This window comes from Pseudophryne corroboree, chromosome 2 (assembly GCF_028390025.1).
Source record: "Pseudophryne corroboree isolate aPseCor3 chromosome 2, aPseCor3.hap2, whole genome shotgun sequence".
In the NCBI taxonomy this organism is placed as follows: Eukaryota; Metazoa; Chordata; class Amphibia; order Anura; family Myobatrachidae; genus Pseudophryne; species Pseudophryne corroboree.
This window is the reverse complement of record NC_086445.1, coordinates 426510990-426531888: the sequence shown is the minus strand read 5'-3', so window position 1 is coordinate 426531888 and position 20899 is coordinate 426510990. Positions and strand designations below refer to the sequence as shown.

General features: G+C 44.5%; 1 protein-coding gene across 3 annotated transcripts in view; it reads left to right on the top strand.

The window, feature by feature from the left end:
• IMPG2 (interphotoreceptor matrix proteoglycan 2) overlaps positions 1-20899 on the top strand; it is a 182761-nt gene that overhangs the window by 113109 nt on the left and 48753 nt on the right. For all 3 annotated transcript variants that reach the window (XM_063953576.1, XM_063953575.1, XM_063953577.1), the window contains 5 exons: positions 1231-1251; positions 3579-3832; positions 8724-8809; positions 9297-11114; positions 15619-15838. In XM_063953576.1, the coding sequence (XP_063809646.1) occupies positions 1231-1251; positions 3579-3832; positions 8724-8809; positions 9297-11114; positions 15619-15838 (2399 nt within the window). The remainder of the gene's footprint in view (positions 1-1230; positions 1252-3578; positions 3833-8723; positions 8810-9296; positions 11115-15618; positions 15839-20899) is intronic.

The following is a 20899-nucleotide window of genomic DNA, read 5'->3' as shown; positions in this document are numbered from 1 at the left end:
GGTGCAGCAGTATATACATCTGGGCATTATACACAGGTGCAGCAGTATAAACGCCTGGAAATTTGGTGAGTTTTGATCAGAGATGTGCGGAAAAGATACAGTAGGCAGGGTGGGGGGGGGGTGGGGGGGGAGGGGGGGCACTGCCTCACCTGCCATAGACTTTTTATTCCGGAGTTTTGGCTATAAAAATAATTCAAATAATGCAAAGAAGATATTTCTAATATATTTTTTGTATTTTTTATATACTTTATACAGTCAAAACTCTGGCACAAAGGTTAGTATGACAGGAAAGGCTCTACCTCACCCCACCGCACGTCACTGTTGGTAACCCTCTGGCCCTGCATGGCACTCGCAACTTGCACATGGTCCATGGCCCGTGCGCACGGGATGTCAGACACCCCCTCACACCACCTTCTCCAGCCTCAGCACTCTGTATAGGCAGTGCTGTGCATCCTGATAGAAGGAGGTGCCTAACTGACCCATGTCCCTGTACGCTGCGCCTCCCACACAAAAGCCAGTGAATGCCTGCCCATGTTCTCACGCAGAGGTCAACCAGCCCCATAGCGGGGTTAGATGGTTCCCACTGCTGCTGATCCCAAAGCAAGCTGCGAGCGTCATATAGGGCCGGGGGGTTACTACAGCCTCTTGGGCCCTGAACTGCAGGAGATCCGTGCAAGCCTATGGATGTGAACTCTCTGCCCACACACACTCGTTATAGCCCTGCACAAGATACACACATACATACAGACATACATACATACATGCATACAAACAAACACACACATACATATACATACACAGACACACACACTTTCTCTCTCACATTATTTTTACATCCACTTACCACAGTAAGTGGTAAGTGGATGTAAGCCAGATCTTCAAAAGCATGGTCTTGTGTAGCTACACCCCCTTTCGGCCGAAAGAACACTGACACTCCTCTCACTGTCACAGGGGAGAAGGATTCATGCTGCTGGCACTGCTGCGGCTGCCTGTCAGTGTGATAGGCGCAGTAGTCAGCAGCAGCAGGGGGGACAGGACAGTGCTTCAGCAGGGATGCAGAGCAGGGAGAGCGCCCCTCCTGCCTGGTGCCTACCTGCTCTGCATCCCTTTGCTGAGCGGGTAGCGCCGGGCCTGTATATACTGTATATCTCTAGCATGGTAAACCATGAAAATGTGTAAAATAGCTACTGTACAATGTACATTCTAATGCGACTTTTCTTTTTATTTCAGTCCTGTATTACTGGATAGAAGGTATAGTTAACAAGCTACATTCATGTAATTGCCAGATATTGTCAGATATTTACTTTCAAAGTCTAACAAATAGGTTCCAAAATTCTGCTATTGTAGGCCACGTTTTAAGGCTATCCATACTTGAGACATACATGACAACTTTCTGGCTGCCCACTCCGGGAGGGAGCAGCAAGGTCAGCACTGCGAGGGGCTTGGAGAGGACAAACTGATGCTAAATTGGGGTGGAACCAGGGGCATGACAGTATGGCTATGTCATTGTGGCCCTGCCCCCGCTACATAATGCCGAGGTTACCACATTGTTAGGCAGGGGGCGGAGCAATTCGAGACAGCTGTGGGAGGATATGATTGGTAATGCCGTGGGCTGCGGCAGACTGCAGGGGGTAGTGGGTAGATGACGCCTGGCCGGGGAACTTGCCCACCCTTCTGGGAGGCCGGGAGCGCCACAAGATTTTTGGGAGCCTCACCGGCCATTCCAGGAAAATAGGCAAGTATGCCTTGAGCGCAGTTGACTTAAGACCTCATTTAGCTTGGGTCGCTATTGAGAAATTGTGATTTTCTCAATCCTGCTTCTGCTAAAAATCACATGTGAAGAGCCGTGCAGAAAGGTAAAAGACACCCACTTATGCAATCGCAAAATTGTTTATGCAATTGCAGAATTGCGATGCATATGCGGAAATCGAATAACATCAACAATTTCGGTTGACTCAGGGCTATTCAGAATAATGAGAATGCAGTCACACTGCTGCCATGCTTTTAGTCACAATCCATTGACATCAATCCATGACGTCAGAAACATGTCCCGAAATCAGCCATGATTCGCCTGCATCTTTCCAACCACTCCCCACAAACGCCATGTTCACACCCACAAACGGTCACTAGCTGTCAATCAAATTGCGATTGCATTTCATTAAATTGTGATTGTAATTTAGCCTTCGCACACACAAGTGTTCGTAGCGCATGTGCAGTCTGCTGATAATCGCCCAATTTTCAATTTTGTAATTTTGCAACTGAAGTTGAATAAGGCCCTTTAACCAACTGTGCTCAAGCATGCATATCCTTAAACCCTGAACTGTAATGGCGGACTTTGGGAAACTCTGATATAACAGAAAAATTATAGAATCTCGTTGGCTGCTGTGATTTAGTGCAAGTTTTTATACGTTTACTTACACACTTGTATTCCTTAAGGTTCCCCCTTGTATCCATCTTAGGGTAAACTGAATATTCACTTTGTGTGTCACTTATTTGCATAGAATTGAATAAAGCTTAAAATAGGAATTGCATTGTTTCTTGAGTTCCAAATTTCTCATTACATATATTCTGTGGTGATCACCAGGGCCAGATTAACAATGGGGCGGATGGAGCTACAGCTCCAGGCCTCCACATATAAAAGGCCCATCATGCTAGCAGCAGGATGATGACCAGGCACACAGCTGGCCAACAATCATAAATCATAAGTATTAAAATAGTTTTTTCATTTTCTCACAAAATGATGCATATTTTCTATGTTTATGTATTTAGGGAGACATTAGGGTTTATACAGTAGTGTATAGGGTGTACACACCCATATAGCTCTGACCACACCCACACAGCACTAGTCACAGCCATACTTGCCTACTTTTGAAAAAGCATTTCAGGGAGATTATGACCGTAACACATATCAGTGCGGACGTGTACGGCTACATCTGAGAGGCGTGTCATAAACATGACTTACATCCAAATGTAAATGAGCCCCAAAGATAGTAAGATGTTGAAGAAAAGACACTGATATTTTTCAGGAATTGTTTGTGTATTATGTTTTAGAAGAGCTTCCATATACTGTAAGTGGCCAAGAGAAACCTTATTTAAAATGCATGTAGCCATAGGGATCATTGTGCCCTTTAACAATGCAGGGAAATGGCACTGATGAACTCATTTGAATGTATTTATCTCTGATTTATTTTTATACCTCAAGAACGTAAAGTAAAATCAGGGAAATTGCTGGTCTATTCAGGGAGTGAGGGAGATTGCTACTATTTCAGGGAGTCTCCTGCAGAATGAGGGAGGGTAGGCAACTCTGGTCACAGCTCCTCCCCTTCTCAGTGTAGGCCCTTGAAAATTTTCAGCTCCAGGCCCATGTGGCCCTTAATCCGACCCTCGTGATCACTATGACCTGTAAATTGGACTCATAATCTCTTCTGCTAATGTCCTTAGCTACAAGTATATAGTTCTTATCTTCCATTAGACATTGACTAGTGCATTGTTCTATGACATATCTAATATTTATGTTCTTTTTAATGTTTTTTATACTCTTGTTGTAAAATGTTTGTTCGTCTAATTGTTCCATGTAGAGCAGTTTTGGAAGTACAATATGCTGTAATATTTGATGGAGATGCTGATGCCATTAACAATGCAACTTTGGACCTCATGAATCTCCATTCCAATAAAATTGAAGATACCTCCATAAATAATATTGAAGATAATCCGACAGCAGTTTATACAGTCAGTAGCTTTAGAAATTATATAGTTGACGCTCTAAAGAAGCAAATATTAATTGGTGAAAAAACTCTGGATTTCAACGCAGACTCTCTACAACTTTATAATGGTAAGTATTTATTTTTACATGCTTGCTAAAGTAATAATAGTAAAAATGTGTTAAATGTTTCTAAACCAAGAATGATGTTTTCACCGCTCAGAATCCCGGCTACGGAACTCCAGCAGCCTGAACAGTGGTGCTTTCAGGGAGGAGGGGGCCCATGTGCAGTGTCCGCCTCTTTGGTGGTGCAGTAGACTTTTGCGTTGTGACAGAGTCTACTGCACATGTGCAGGTCTCCGGGAATAATGCGCCTGCACCACCTTCCTGTAGACATCTCTACTGCGCTTGCTTAAATCACTGGAAAATAGCTTCAGCAGCCATTTTCTGAGTGATATTTGCCACTGTGCAGCCAGCGTCGGGCCTATGGAGAGGTGAGGATAATTAAATGGATGCAGGGTTTGCAGTGTTTGGGCCCCCTGCACCCAAGGGCCCATGTGCACCTCATACCTTGCACCCATTACAGATACGCCAGTGAGCTTGAATCCTGAATGTAAGTAGGTCGGGGAGGGTTAGAGTTAGGCTGTGGGAGGGGAGATTAAGGTTAGGCACTAGGGGGAGGGATAGGGCTAGTTTATGGGAGGGGAGGGTTAGGGTTAGGCTGCAGGTAGGGAGGTTTGGGGAGAGGACAGATGCATAACTAGTGTTTTTGGTGTCCAGGGCAAGAGGTAAAATGGTGCCCCCCACGCTTAAAATAAAAGTGTCCTTGTAAACTTCCGAAAAGGGGGCATGGTTTAAATGGGGAGGGGGCATGGTTTCAGAAAGATTCAAGCTCGGGGGGATACATATGGATTAGCGGGAAGCAGGGGGGGGGGGTATATGTGGAAGGGGAGCAGGGGGATACATATGGATGAGAGGAGAGCAGGGGGGACACGTATGCATGAGGTGGGAGCAGGGGATACACATGGATAAGAGGAGAGCAGGGGGGAGATACATATGAAGGGTAACTCTCAGGCCATCACTCACCATCAGAGAATTCCCCAACACCTGCTGCTTCTATCCTCCGCTGGCTCCATGTTGGGACTGCAGTGCCAGGGGCAGCAATCAGAGTCTCCCTCCACACACCTGCAGTACTGACATTGCGGCTCCAGCACACAAGAGGGAACAGGGGATGGGGACACTTTCACCCCCCCCCCCCACATCAACACCGTGCGGCAGCGACCTGCAGTGCAAGGGTGCAGCAAATTGGTGAGGAGTCTATGGCTGCAAGCTGCAGAGTCACCGGCTTAAAGCGGCTTCTGGTCCTCTGCTTCCCCCAGCTGGCTCTCCGTCTTCCCCCCAATGTGTGTGGGGTGCCCCTCTGTCCTGATGGTCCAGGGTAAGTGGTAGAATTAGCTTACCTTTCAAAAAGTGTTGGGATTACAATCATCAGGAGGTCGCTGTCAGTATTCTGACCGTTGGCATCCTGTTGGTATACAATTTGTAAGGCATATCCTTTGACTAGCCCCTCATTCTCTAACTAACATAGCTATGTTGCTTCTTCTATTTTATATATATACTTTACTTATATATAATTTACTTCTGAAGACGGTTAATAAACCGAAACGTTAAGTCTACAAGCAGTGGTCGTCTCCTTACTTGTTTGTCTGAAATCCGTGAGTGCCGCCTGACTTTATCTCCTATATATATATATATATATATATATATATATATAAAATGTCTGCCAAGAGAAAAATAACCTGACATAAAAAAATTAATAAAAAAATTAAAGCACATACTGTACTCAATATATATAGTGAAATAAATAAAAACACAACATTTTATTAGTCGCCAATAAGGCAGATGAAGTAGCAAAAAAACAAACAAAACAACAACAACAACAACAACAACAACAACAACAACAACAACAACAACAACAACACATAGATGTATTACAGGGTATTCATAAGCATAATAAAAATATACAGAAGGGGCAGTTTTGGAAAATATTTTATATATGTGATGTTTTGTGGAAAAGTTACATTGGTAGTGAAGTGCTTTTTATGTCTTTGATAAATGTATTATGTCTTTGATCTAGCCAAGGCCAGTTTGACCTAATTGACTTCACTAGACCGCTGTAGCCACCAGAGTTAACTGTAATAGCTGTCTATTTTGCATCTCTCCTTTTTTTAATATTTCCACAACAGACAGGGTGGTGGGGAATAGGGGAGTGATATGAGCTGGGTGGTATGAGTGAGGTGGGTTGTGGTAGAAGTGCTTGTAAAGACTGCTGTAATTTACTTTCCTCCATACATGTCAATGGCAACATTTAAGTTCTTCAAGGTAAATTGAGCAGCTTAAAAAGACACAAACAATAAAGTACCTAGTGATTTTCATTTATACATATATAATGCATATTCCTTTAGGTGCATACACACGGTGAGCTATTAACTATCTTCGATTTTGACTTTGCAACTTTCCCCTGAACTCCCCGGCAGAGGTGTAGCATGTAGCCATTGCACCCAGAGCAAGCTCATGCCACGGCACCCTGCCCCCCCATATATACATAAACACATCCCCATCACTTTCTTCAGCCACAGCTTCCAGACCCATCACCATCCTCAGCTCCCCAGCCTCTCCTCTTCCTCAGCCACAGCCCAATCTTCAGCCTCCATCACCTTCCTCAGCCCTTCACCTTCCTCAGCTTCCAGGTCCATCACCTTCCTCAGCCCCTAGCTCCATCACCTTCTTTAGCTTCCAGCCCATCGTCTCCCTCATCTCCCAGTCCCCTAACCTTCCTCAGCCACAGCCCCCTCACCATTCCCAACCCCATCACCATCCTCAGCCTTCACCTTCCTCAGACCCCAGCTCCATCACCTTCCCTGCAACAGAAACCTGAATTATACCATGGTGGAGCCCCTTACACACATTACACCTCAGTCGAACCCCTTATACACATTATACCAGGTAGCCCATTATATATATTATGCCAGGTAGCCTTATATACACATTACGACAGGTAACCCTATATACACATTACGCCAAGTAGCCCCATATACACATTACGCTAGGTAGCCCCATATACACATTATGCCAGGTAGCACCATATACATGTTATGCCAGGTAGCCCCATATACATGTTACGCCAGGTAACCCTATATACACGTTATGCCAGGTATCCCCATATACACATTACGCCAGGTAGTCCTATGTACACATTACACCAGGTATCCCTTACATACACGTTATGCCAGGTAGCCCCATATACACATTACGCCAAGTAGCTTCATATACACATTACACCAGGTAGTGCCATATACACATTACGCCAGGTAGTCCTATATACACATTACACCACGTATCCCTTAAATACACATTACACCAGGTATCCTATACATACACTTTACACCAGGTATCCCTTACTTACACATTATGCCAGGTATCCCTTACATATACATAACGCCAGGTATCCCTTACATACACATTACACCAGGTAGCCCCATATACACATTAGACCAGATAGCCCAATATACACTCCACGCCAGGTAGCCCCATATACACTTTATGCCAGGTAGCCCCAGATACACTTTACGCCAGACATCCCCACATACACTTTACGCCATGTAGCCCCATATACGCTTTTTGCCAGGTAGCCCCAGATACACTTTACGCCAGGCAGCCCCATATACACTTTACGCCAGGCAGCCCCACATACACTTTACGCCAGGTAGCCCCATATACACTAGCCAGCAGGGTGAGAGTATGTGTCTCACCCGCCCTGCAGCTCCAGGACCTGCTGCTCCACTACTCACGGGACCCGCCGCTCTGCTGCTCACCCTCCCTGCAGCCCTGGGACCCACTGCTCCACTGATCATGCTCCCTACAGCTTCGGGACATGTCGCTCCGCTGAACATGCTCCCTGCAGCTACAGGTCCCGCCGCTCCTCTGATCATGCTCCCTGCATCCCCTGGACTCTCCGCTCCGCTGATCACACTCCCTGCAGCTACGGGTACTGTCGCTCCGCTGATCACGCTCCCTGCTGCTCCGGAACCCGCGGGCGAACTCTTGCAGTTTCAGCGCCTGGAGCTTGCGCTCTGCTGGAACCGCCCTCCCTACGCCTCTGCTCCCCGGAGCCCTGAACCACCGATATTGACTATCTTTACTTGAGATTTTGACTATGTGAGATTTTGACTAAGGGCCAGTTTTGACTATACTATGTACTAGATTTTACACAATATAGGTGGTCATTCCGAGTTGTTCGCTCGCTGCCGATTTTCGCAGTGCAGCAATTAAGAGAAAAAATGGCAAAAATGCGCATGCGCATGGTACGCAGCGCGCTTGCGCTAAGTACTTTCACACAAAACTTTGTAGATTTACACAAGGTCGAGCAAAGTTTTTTCATCGCTCGAGTGATCGTAGTATGATTGACAGGAAGTGGGTGTTTCTGGGTGGTAACTGGCCATTTTAAGGAAGTGTACTAAAAAACGCAGGCGTGCCAGGTAAAAACGCAGGAGTGGCTGGCCGAACGCAGGGCGTGTTTGTGACGTGAAACCAGGAACTAAACTGACTGAGGTGATCGCAGTCTAGGAGTAGGTCTGGAGCTACTCAGAAACTGCAAGGAAATATTTAGTAGCAGTTCTGCTAATCTTTCGTTCGTTATTTTGCTAAGCTAAGATACACTCCCAGAGGGCGGCGGCCTAGCGTGTGCAATACTGCTAAAAGCAGCTAGCGAGCGAACAACTCGGAATGAGGGCCATAGTCAAGATTGACTTGCCTGCACAGTCTATCCTTTCTTGCGATACCAACCCCACGGGAGCCCTCATCGGTATCGCAAGCTGTGTACACACGGTGCAATTTGCACTAACTGTCCTTACGATTTTGACTATATAGTCAAAATCGTAAGATTATATCGCACCGTGTGTATTCACCTATTTAACTAATGAAATATTTATATGTATATATTTTTTGTCTTTTTTTTTTTTAGTTAAAAATGTTCCATCACATATTTACAATGAATGGACCATAATAACTGAGAAACCAGCATTTCCTATCCCATCCACAGCTGATGTTGTAAGTATTCTATAAATTAAAACATTTTAAGATCACAACATCTAAAAATAAAATGTTAATGCCAAAAAATAAAGTAGTAATGAATTGGTGAACTCCCCAACTCAAAGAAATGTTTGAAATTAGTCAAGGTAGAAATGGATGGCTAAACACTAAGGGGCAGATGTACTAAGCATTCAAGAGAGATAAAGTGGAGAGAGATAGACTACCAACCATTCAGCTCCTGCAATGTTTCAAATGCAGCATGTAACATGGCAGATAGGATCTGATTGGCTGCTACTTTATCTCTCTCCTCTGTATTACTCTCCAAGGCTTAGTACATCCCGCCCTAAATTTCAGAAATATGAAGAAACCAGCCAGTAAAAAAATTAAAATCAATGTATATTTTATTATATTCTTTTATATAATCATGAGCATCTCTTTATGAGCTTTTAAATACTTTGTTATTTATTTTGTTGTAATATCCTATATGTCATTTATGTGTTTTTAGGATAATGCGCTACAAGCTGAATGGCTGCCAACGGCTTATTCAACTATAAACACTTTCGCATATAAAGAAACAAGTGAAGACCTAACATCAAGAAGTCAACTTGCTCTGGGGGCAGAAAGCCATGTTGTTACAGAAGACATTGATTTTAACCTTCATGTTACTCCTGTTCCTGAATATATCTTTACTACACCTTCAGATTACTTGACTTTCCAGCATACCACAATCTTCAGTTCACTGGACTCAAGAACAGTGGTAGTTATTGATTCTATCACAGACTTAGAAAATCAAGAAGGATCAGGGCATGATATATTACAGATCAATCAACCAACTATTGGTTCACTCTCTGAGTTTGTGTCTAACGATATATCATTGTCTTATGAGGGCCAAGTAATTAACACCGTTCTGCCACCAAGTGCAACAATTCCATCAGCTGGAGCAGGCGATTCTGACATTGTGACATCTGCAATAGCTGCTGAAGAGCCTGCTTTAAGTCAATCTTCTTTCACAATCTTATTAAATAAGAGTGAAAGCTTTAATGGAGATCGTGATACTATAACATCAGAAGTTACTTCTAAAAGCAATCTAGAAACAGCTGAAATACTTGTAGAGGACCATTTACTACCAACTTATAAAAACCCTGAAAGTATTGTTCCTCTGGATGAGGGATCAGGCTCAGGATTTGATCTTATGACTGACGAATACAAAGCTGTTACATGGTCTTGGACAAAAACAACAGGAGAATATGTTTCCTCAGTCAAAAGACAAACAATAGATATAGATTTAACTGAGACAACAAGAAACTATGATGAATTACTTGAAGAACGTTTTACTGATAAATTCATTGAGAAGAGTATCAGCTTGGTCAGCACTGAAATGAGCCCTGTTACAAATCAGGATACAAAAGATGTTGAACTTACTCATAACCCTATTGCTACAGTACAACCTCTCCTTCATGAGACCTCAACTGAGCCTTCTCTGTTGCTGACTTCAGAATACTGGAATATTGACCAGTCTGTGCAAACACCAGAATCATCTGACCAAGATGTGTACTTATTCCCTGAATCAGATAGTTTACATTATACCACAGAGGAATATTTACAATCAGATTCTGAGGATATTTCATGGCCTGTACAAACGACAGAACCACCATCCCAGACAAGCCTAGTTCTGGACTATGACACAGATATGATGGAAAGTTCCACTTCTAATGAAATAGAACCACTAAAACCATATATTCCTGTAAATGATCTCACTCCAATTCCAACAACTAATGGACATGATAATCAATTTATAACTAGTTCTGACAAAAATATTATTTTACATGAGGAATTGTTAAATACCATCCCAAGCCTGGATACTAAGAAGACCCATTCTCTCAGTGACTTTGATTCTGGAAGTGAAAACAACATGCCCAATATTATTCCTATAGTACCAAAGGAGGCTGCTATTACAGACTCAATGCAGTATGAGCCACAATCCAGTCAAACTTATGTAGGCCCGACAACTTTGTTGACACAGAATGAAGTAGATACTGTTGGCGTTCAAGATATATCTCTGGAGTTAGATCACATGAGCACAGTATACTTTCATCCTGACTTGAGTCCAGAAGAGAGAAGCTTGATAGGAAAAAACATTGACTCTACGGATTTGTCTGATGTCATCTTTTCTACTCATGGGAGCAACATCAATGCTTCAGCGCAAGCTCGGGCACTTGTGGTGTTTTTCAGCCTGCGTGTCACTAATATGATATTCTCTGAGGACCTCTTTAATAAAAACTCTCCTGAATATAAATCTTTGGAACAAAGGTTTCTAGAACTGGTAAGTTTTAACTGCGAAATGTAAAATAGTTAAATTTGCGTTTATTGCCAGAACAAAATTTATAGAATTTGCTATTTTTGTTAGCAAATTTAACTACTGTAGCATCTGTAGATATACGTCTAACCGTCACTGAGTTCTTAGACTTTTATTACATTGCATGGATCAACCGCCTAATGAAGGAAACTATAATTAAGTGGGATTTGCATACACTATTCTCTAATTACCCATGTGGTAAAGTATGGGCTCAAAGATCTCCCATGTAAATACTAATAAATAATATATTTACATGCATCTGATGAGTAGTTCTAAACTCTCCCTAACCTTTGTGAGAAGTTGTAACGATAATAAATACTCCTTTTTGTATCACAGCACATTTCCCATATTCTTATGGCTGAAGTTTTGGTAAATTAAGCAATTCCCACACTAACTGATGCGTGACATATTTCTCAAATAATATTTGTGGGATATCCCATGAAAATACCAGTTTTCAGGGGCTACCTGCAAATATTAAGGATCTTTTGGCCATATGCACTCTGGACTACAGCAGTTATTGTAGATATCTGCTGCAATACCCCATTTTATATTACAAAAGCAGCCACCATAGGTTTCTCTGACAGCTTCTAAAATGGCAAGCTTGGTCCGGGTAGCTACTGTAATGCCATCTTTAGATGCATTAGCCATGTAGGCTATGGTCTACATTATACAAAGTTAGCTGGTGAGGGATCCTATGGACCCTTTCCGTACAATGGTCGCTCGCACATGTACAGCAGACCATGCATGCACAGTAGTGGAAATAAAGTGATTGCACTAGTGATCACTTTCATTTTACACATGACAGGAATGGGCTGGTGCTATTGGAGACCCTGTCCCAGGATGTGATTTTTCATACATTTGAGTGATACTTATTTTATTATTGCCGTGATAAATGGTGATAAATTATAATTGTCAGGGTCAAGTCCTGTTAATTAATAAATATGCCACATAAAAAGGCACGTTTTTATCACTTTTTTCTTAATCAATTTTACTATATTTATAATCCTTCTCCATTTTCACCACTCTGCCCTGCTCCCTCCCCCCTCTCCCTACACACCTCATATCCCTCTGTACCACAAATTACTCTCTCCATGCTCAACTGCTGCAGTGTCCCTTCCTAGCCCAGGAGCCAGCACCCTCACTACACCCTCTGTATCCCTGTCTTCTAAATTCATCTCACCTCATTGCTACAGTAACCCTGATAATCTCATTCACATCACTCCCTCAGACTCTCTCCCTCTCTCCTGTGCCCTCTGGAATGCCAGATATGTCTGTAATAAACTGGCCCCCACCCATGACCTTTTCATCTCAAATTCCTTGCATCTTCTAGCCATCACTGAAACTTGGATTACTCCCTCTGACACAGTTTCTCCCGCTGCTCTCTCTGCAGGGGGTCTCACATTCCTCCCCCTGACCTGTGTGTCGCCACGGTGGTGTTGGGCTCCTACTACCCTCTAGCTACTCATACCAACTCATACCACCAGAACCATCCCTTACATTCTCTACATTTGAGGTCCATGCCATACGCCTCTTCCAACCTGTTCATCTTCGAGTAGCTGTCATTTACCACCCCCCTGGCATGCCCTCCAAATTCCTTGACAACTTTGCTTCCTGGCTTCTTCACGTCCTTTCTTCTGACTTTCCCTCTATTATCATAGGTGATTTCAACATCCCCATCGATAACCCCACAAAATCAACTGCCTCTAAACTCCTTAACCTCACCTCTTCTCTTGGTCGTCTCTCCCAGTGGACCTCCTCCCCCTCCCATGTGAGTTGAAGCTCACTGGATCTGGTCTTCACTCATCGCTGTGGTCTTTCTGATTTCTCCAACTCCCTGTCCCCCCTGCCTGACCATCACCTGCTCACTTTTAACCTATCTCTATCTGCTTCTCCATCTTTACCACCTAAGACTACCATCACAAAGCGTAACATTGAGGCTATTGACACCACTTCCCTATCTTCCCTGTTTGACTCACTGCTCTCTCTTATTCTCTCTCTTTCCTGCCCTGAACAAGCTACTTCCCTATACAATGCATCCCTTACCTCTGCTCTTGATGCTGTCATCCCACCAACCACTTTTCACCCCCGTAGATTGACACCTCAAACCTGACACACAAAATGCACCAGATATCTGCAAAAATGCTCACGTGCCACTGAGCGACAGTGGAGGAAATCACGCTCTAAGGCCGACTTCTTCCACTACAAATTTATGCTCTCATCCTACTTTGCTGCACTTACCCACTCAAAACAGTCTTTCTTCAAAAACCTCATCTCCTCCCAATCCTCAAACCCCGGCACCTCTTTGCCACTGTCAACTCACTCCTCTGCCCACCCCGCCTCAACTCCCCTCTTCATTTTCTGCTTTTCACTTTGCCACCTACTTCACATCCAAAATTGACTCCATTCGTCAGGACATAACATCCCACCAGAACCTGAGCAACCCCCCTCCTCCATTTCCAGACACCCCCTCTCCTTTCCTCCTACCAACTCTGACATCTTTCTTCCCTGTATCTGGAGAGGAAGTCATGGTCCTCATCCGGTCCTCACCCCTCTCCACCTCCCCACTTGACCCTATTCCCTCTCGCCTTCTCCGCTTCTTCTCTTCTTCTGCCTGTTCCCATCTTGCCCATTTACTCAATCTCTTACTTTCACCAGGCACTGTCCCTTCTGCCTTCAAACATGCACTTGTCTCTCCTATTCTTAAAAAATGTACCCTTGATCCAACCAATCTCTCTAACTACCGACCCATCTCTCTTCTACCTTTTGTCTCCAAACTCCTTGAGCGTATTGTCTACAACCGCCTCACTGTGTTTCTTTCTTCTCACTCACTGCTTGACCCTTTCCAGTCTGGTTTCCATCCTCAGCACTCCACTGCAACTGCCCTCACAAAAGTCTGAAATTACCTCCTTGCTGCTAAATCCAGGGGCCACTACTCTCTGCTTATTCTCCTTGACCTCTCTGCTGCTTTTGACACTGTAAACCAACCTCTCCTCCTGCAAATCCTTTACTCCTTTGGTTTGTGTGATACTGCTCCCTCCTGGCTGTCCTCCTACTTTTCTGACAGTTCCTTCTCTGTCTCCGCTCATGACTCCACCTCCCCCCCACTTTCTCTACCAGTAGGTGTCCCTCAAGGTTCTGTTCTTGGGCCTCTCCTTTTCTCTCTCTACACATCCTCATTAGGTGAGCTCATTAGCTCTTTTGACTTAAAATATCATCACTACGCCTACGATACTCAAATTTACCTTTCCTTCCCTGACCTCTCCCCTGCTCTCCTCACTCGTATCTCCTACTGTCTCTCTGCTATCTCCTCCTGGATGTCCCAGCACTTTCTTAAACTTAACATGTCTAAGACTGATCTGATCATCTTCCCTTCCTCCCGCATAACCTCACCTCCTTCAATTTCTTTATCAATTGATGGCACAAATATCTCCTATAGCCACCAAGTGTGATATCTTGGAGTAATCCTTGACTCCTCCCTCTCCGTCAAACCACACTTTCAGTACCTCTCACAAACCTGCCATTTCTATCTCAAAAACATCTCCAGGATCAGAGCCTTTCTTACCCAGGACACTACTAAGACCCTCATCCACTCACTGGTCATCTCCAGATTGGACTACTGCAATCTCCACCTATCTGGCCTCCCTGAAAAATGCCTCTCTCCACTCCAATCTATCCTCAATGCTGCTGCCCATCTCATCTTCCTCACCAAACGTACTACATCTACAACCCCTCTCTTGTAGGACCTTCACTGGCTACCCTTCCCATTCAGAATCCAATTCAAGCTTCTCACACTCACCTACAAAGACCACACCCACTCTTCTCCTTCTTATATCTCTGACCTTATCTCTCTTTACATTCCCACCCATCCTCTTCGCTCTGCTAATGCACGCCGTCTCTCCTGCCAACTGATTACCTCCCACATTCCTACCTACAAGATTTTGCACATGCTGCTCCCTATCTCTGGAATGCTCTACCTCTCCCCATCTGACTCTCCACCTCTCTACAAAACTACAATCTGGCTCTTAAGACCCACTTCTTCACCAAATCCAGCCAACTCTCCTCCTAACCCTCTTGTCTATGCTCACTGTCTACCCATTCTGTGTCACCCCGGTCTGTTAGCCCCTCACCTTTTAGATTGTAAGCTCGCAAGAGCTGGGACTTCTTTCCTCATTTGCCTTTCCTTTTCTTATTACACTATCTTATACTCCATACTCTCTCTGATGGCACCTAACCCCGGGTTTCTATACCTGTCCTACATTGTCTTGTACTGTAAGTGCTGTTTTCTTGTTTGCTCATTTGATTATGTAAATAAAGGATAATAATAATAATAATAATAATAATAATAATTTGTTTTAAATCACACTCTAACATTTATTGTGTTTACTGACCCTAGGTAAGAATTCACATGAAAAATACTGAGCTAAACTTGTGTAGAGCGTACAGATTACTTTTACTAATTTGTTTGTTTCAGCTGGTTCCCTATCTGCAGTCCAACTTAACTGGATTTCAAAACCTTGAAATATTGAATTTTAGGAATGGCAGCATCATTATAAACAGCAGAATGAAGTTTGCAAAGCCTGTCCCACGTAATGTAACAAATGCTGTATATATAATTCTTGAAGACTTCTGCAACACCGCTTACCAAACTATGAACTTGGCAATTGACAAATACTCCTTGGATGTTGAATCAGGTACTATAGCAAAGATATGCCCTTTTAAATAACAAACTAATTAACTAATAACCAATATTTATTGTATGTAAACATTTAGGCTGGGTACACACTTGGCCAATGACACCACCGACCGACATACCCAGCGACCAACTTTGGTAAGCATACACCCTTACCAATCGGCTGCAGGCATAACAACTGGGTGGGCATTTAAATTGGCTCACCCAGGTGTCATGACATTGTTGTCAACTCCTGCAACCAGCATAATGGATCGGTTGGTCAATCACCCGTTCACAAGCAGATGTACAGATATATCTGTATCTGCTGTGCTGCAGGGCCGCCGTGATATGTCTATGAACAACACCATTCACAGACATATTGTGTGTACACACAAGCTGATGCATGTTAGAGGTATAATTTGTCGGCTGTATGGATATTATATTACATAGTTTGTTTCCAGCATAAAGAGCTGATGTCAAGTGAGTACTACTCCAACTGCGGTAGTTTATCTTGTATTAAATCACTATGCACATGCCGAGAAAAGTGAATGCACACATATCATCTCCCCCGTTCCCCAACTCTGTTGACTGGGTGTCACTCTTGACTCCTCCCTCTTCTTCTCCCCCACGTTCAAACTCTAGCTCAATCCTGTCGGTTCCAGTTATGCAACATTGCTCACATTAGGCCTTTCCTCTCCCGGAATGCAACCAAATGTACTATCCACTCACTGGTCATTTCTCGGCTCAGCTCCACTACTGCAACCTTCTCACTGGTCTCCCACTTTCCCATCTCGCTCCCCTCCAGTCTGTTCTTAATGCTGCAGCTAGACTAATCTTCCTCTCCTGCCACTACACATCTGCCGCGCCCCTTTGCCAAAACCTGCACTGGCTTCCCTTCCCCTACAGAGTGAGCTCCAAACTCTCACTTACAAGGCCCTCTCCAACTCCACTGCTCCCTACATCTCCAACCTCATGTCTCTACATACTCCCTCTTGCCCTCTCCTGTCAGCCAGTAACCATCACCTCTCCTCTACCCTGGTTACTGTAACTCACTCCCGAATCCAAGATTTTGCCCATGCTGTCCCCCTTCACTGGGGCGAACTCCTTTGCTCTATCAGACTCTCCCCAACTTTGCAAAGCTTCAAACTGGTACTGAAAATCCACCTGTTCATCAAAGTGTACCCTTCCACCACATAACCAGTTTCAAAACCATTCCATGCCTTGGCCATCTCCATCCTGTTTATTTCCTGCCCTCAGTCTTGCTCGTGCCTCATGTCACCTGTCTTCCCTCTCTCCCCTAGATTGTAAGCTCATTGGAGCAGGCCTCTCTTCCCTCCTGTCCTCACAGCTCTCTTCTCACAAATCAACTACAGCCCTCACCTACCCAGTGGCCGTCTAAAGCGCATCTCCTCTCACTCATATCCATTCATCTCTTTCAATGACTGTACTCTCTTAGTAGTACAGATTACGCCTTCAATTACCTTACATTCCAGCTGTATTAAGTATTGAGAGTTGTAGTGCTAATTGTTTCTAGTGCTCCGTTTAGTGTTGGTTATTGTGATGTTGTGTTTACCCTGTATTATTCTAATGTGTGCTCTATGCATCTCACGGCTAACCACTTATGGCGCGTTATAAATAAAATGTCATAATAATAATAATAATAATAATAATAATAATAATAATAATAATAATAATCCAATACAGATTTGCATGATTTCACCAATTACGCTTATTGCAAGGCTGCAATTGCTCTAAAGAAAGCTGTATTATTTGCTGGTGGTCAGTGGAAGGTACACATAGTTGATGACAGTCCCATTGCCAGACCTGTAGCTAAAAATTAGCCCTGGCATTTAAAGCCCACAAGGCCACCTCAGTGATGGCATTTGGAGGGGAAGTGGGATGGACTGTCTATGTGGTGTGTTGCCATGTGCCCACTGTGAATATAGACGTTATCTGCAGTACAGGTACAGTACTTGGTGTCCCATCACACTGCTAGATGTGAAAATATATTACAGAGTACCCTGCCATGCTGTCCTAATGCTGCAACCCCAGGGTCTTACTGTTTGGCGATTTCAAATGTTCAGTGCCCAAAGCCCGATCCAGAAGGAGGAAGTATTAGAGGGACAGTAGATAAGATAGATACCAGAAACGGAACCAAGATACTGAAAAGATTTCCAACTGACACTTGGTAATTGATATAAGATCCCCCATAGTCATCATATCACATACCTTAACAATCAGTGCTGTGTTAAGATGTGAGATGCTGTATTTCCAAAAGGTGGGCACTGTAGTATAGTACTTCATTCATTGACTCAAGAATTTTCAACCCCACCTGGAGATATCTACTGGCAACAGAAAATTTTAGGAAAAGCGTAAAATTCTATTCCATTACGTGATACGTTGGTACTGTATGTATGTCTATTAACCGTTTTGTAACATATAGAGGCAGCCAACTGGCCCTTGGAGAGGCCAGCAAATTGTAAACCTTGTAGAGGACATACGGTAACTTTGCAGCTTTTGATTTATTAACAGCAATTTTGAAGTTTGATGGGGCACAGTAATACTTTCCTGCATAGTGACAGGGAGGGAGGACAGTGAGTATGATTAAAAACAAAACAAAAAACAACAACTCATCCACAAAAGCTGTGGTTTTCTGATCACTTCCTCCCACCTCTAAATATGGATCTAGGGGCCCATTTATTAAACAAAGTTCCAGGTATAGCCACAAATATTATATATTCCACCAATGTATGGGAACCCCTGTCCCTGCCTGTGCTGGGTGATAATATCGCGCCCAGATCGTATTGCAAATGCGATAATTGAGAAACGGGCCTCTTAGCGTTATTCAGCTAAGGAAAAGTTCAAATCTCAGCATAACTATAAAAGGGTGACAGTGGTTACCTTATCTATATACATAGATGTGACAGCTGCCAAATCATGATCTTTAAGCAAATCATGTTGTTTCTACTGCTGTATTACATATTTTAGCAGTTTTATTGATGCTTTGCCATCATGTAAGAAGTTGTAAAGCTGACCCTGGTAAAATACTGTAAATCCCATTATTATCATGTTGGCATTCCAGGTTCTCCCAGTGTCCCCCTTTGTGTCAACATTTTAACTGTCAAACTCATATACCAAACCCTAACACCCCATATCTGCCAGCTCAAAGCTGGTGTAGAAATTAAGGCCTTTTGCGTATTCAGTGCATAATTCAGACCTGATCGCTGTTGTGCGAATTCGCAAGGCGGTCGATTATGGATTGACTGTGCATACGCACGCGCGCGGGGCCAAACTAAAAAAATCCAGCATCTTTTTTTATCGCTAGGCGTGCGCTAATAGATTGACAAGAAGCGGATGTTTGGGGGTGGCAACTGGACATTTTCTGGGAGTGTCAGGAAAAACGCAGGCGTGCTCAAGCATTTTCATGGAGGGTGTGTGACGTCAGCTCCGGCCCTGATCAGCCTGTTGCTATCGCACTATAGGAGTAGGTCCTGGGCTTATGCACAGACCTGAAAAATCATTTAATGGTGAGTGAGTTGCGAACCGGTTTGCAGCTGACTGGTGTACGCAGAGATTTTTGCAAGGCGTATGCAGACGTGCACGGGGCGGGTATTTAATCTGTCTGGGCAGCAACTATCTGATGGCAAACCTCTGCAAATTCGCAGAGGAGCGATCATGTCTGAATTAGGCCATCATTAAGTCTGTTACTGCAAATGGCAGGGAATGCTCCTGAAATGCACCATCTCCACTTCTTTATCTCATTTTAATAATTTCACTCCACAAGCTGAGATGTCATCTTATACCCCTTTCACACCGCCAATGCCGGATCCCACCCGGGAACTGGAAACGGATTCTTCCCAGGTGGGATCTGGCATTGGACCCTAAGGGCTGTAACACACACTCCGGTTTTTCCCGGATGGCAAAAAGCTGGACAAACTTTGTCCGGCTTTTTGCCATCCGGGAGAAACCGGCAGAGTCTGTCACACAGGACGGCTTTGAGCCGTGTGTGATGCTGTGCGCATGCGCAGCATCAGACACGGCTTCAGAAAAAACCGTTGTGTGTGAAAGCTCCCCTTCACACACACATGGTTTACTGGCTACAAAGACGGCCCGGCGCCCGCCCGGCAGATGGACCTTCCAGTGGTGAGACCCGGCTGCAACCCGGCAGCCGGGCCGGGGCCGTGCAGTGTGAAGGGACCCTACCCCTCACACCAGTGGCGGAACCAGCGAGCGGTGGGCCCATGTGCGACAAAATGGCTTGCCCCCCCCCCCATCCCCCATCCCATACAAGTCCACCCCCTCACCCCTGGAGAGGATCTGGTGAGGGGAACCTGCTCAGGGAAGTGGATACCTAGCAACGATGCCGTAACTAGACATTTTAGCACTGTGTGCAAGAAACGGCATTGGAGCCCCACCCCTGCATGCAAAACAGGGGCAGTGCGCGCCGTAGGCGCGCGCAAAAATACATAGTGGCGTGGCTTCGTGGGGAAGGGGTGTGGCCACAAAATAATACCAATTCATAAAACGGTGCACAGTAGTCTCCATTATTCAAATTACGCCGCACAGTAGCACCACTACACCAGGTAGAGACCCTTTTAGACCTTACGGCGGACAGATTCCTCTTTTTACACATTACAGCAGACAGCGTCCCCTTTTTACACATTACGGCAGACAGCGTCCCCCTTTTTTACACATAACGGCAGACAGCGTGCCCTTTTTACACATAACGGCAGACAGCGTGCACTTTTTACACATAACGGCACACAGCGTCCCCTTTTTACACATAACGGCAGACAGCGTGCCCTTGTTACACATAGCGGCAGACAGCGGACAATTTTTTCACATAACGGCAGACAGCGTGCCCTTGTCAAACATAGCGGCAGACAGCGTACACTTTTTTCACATAACGGCAGACAGCGTGCCCTTGTTACACATTACGGCAGGCAGATTCCCCCTTTTCTCTAACGTCCTAAGTGGATGCTGGGGACTCCGTAAGGACCATGGGGAATAGCGGCTCCGCAGGAGACTGGGCACATCTAAAGAAAGCTTTAGGACTAACTGGTGTGCACTGGCTCCTCCCCCT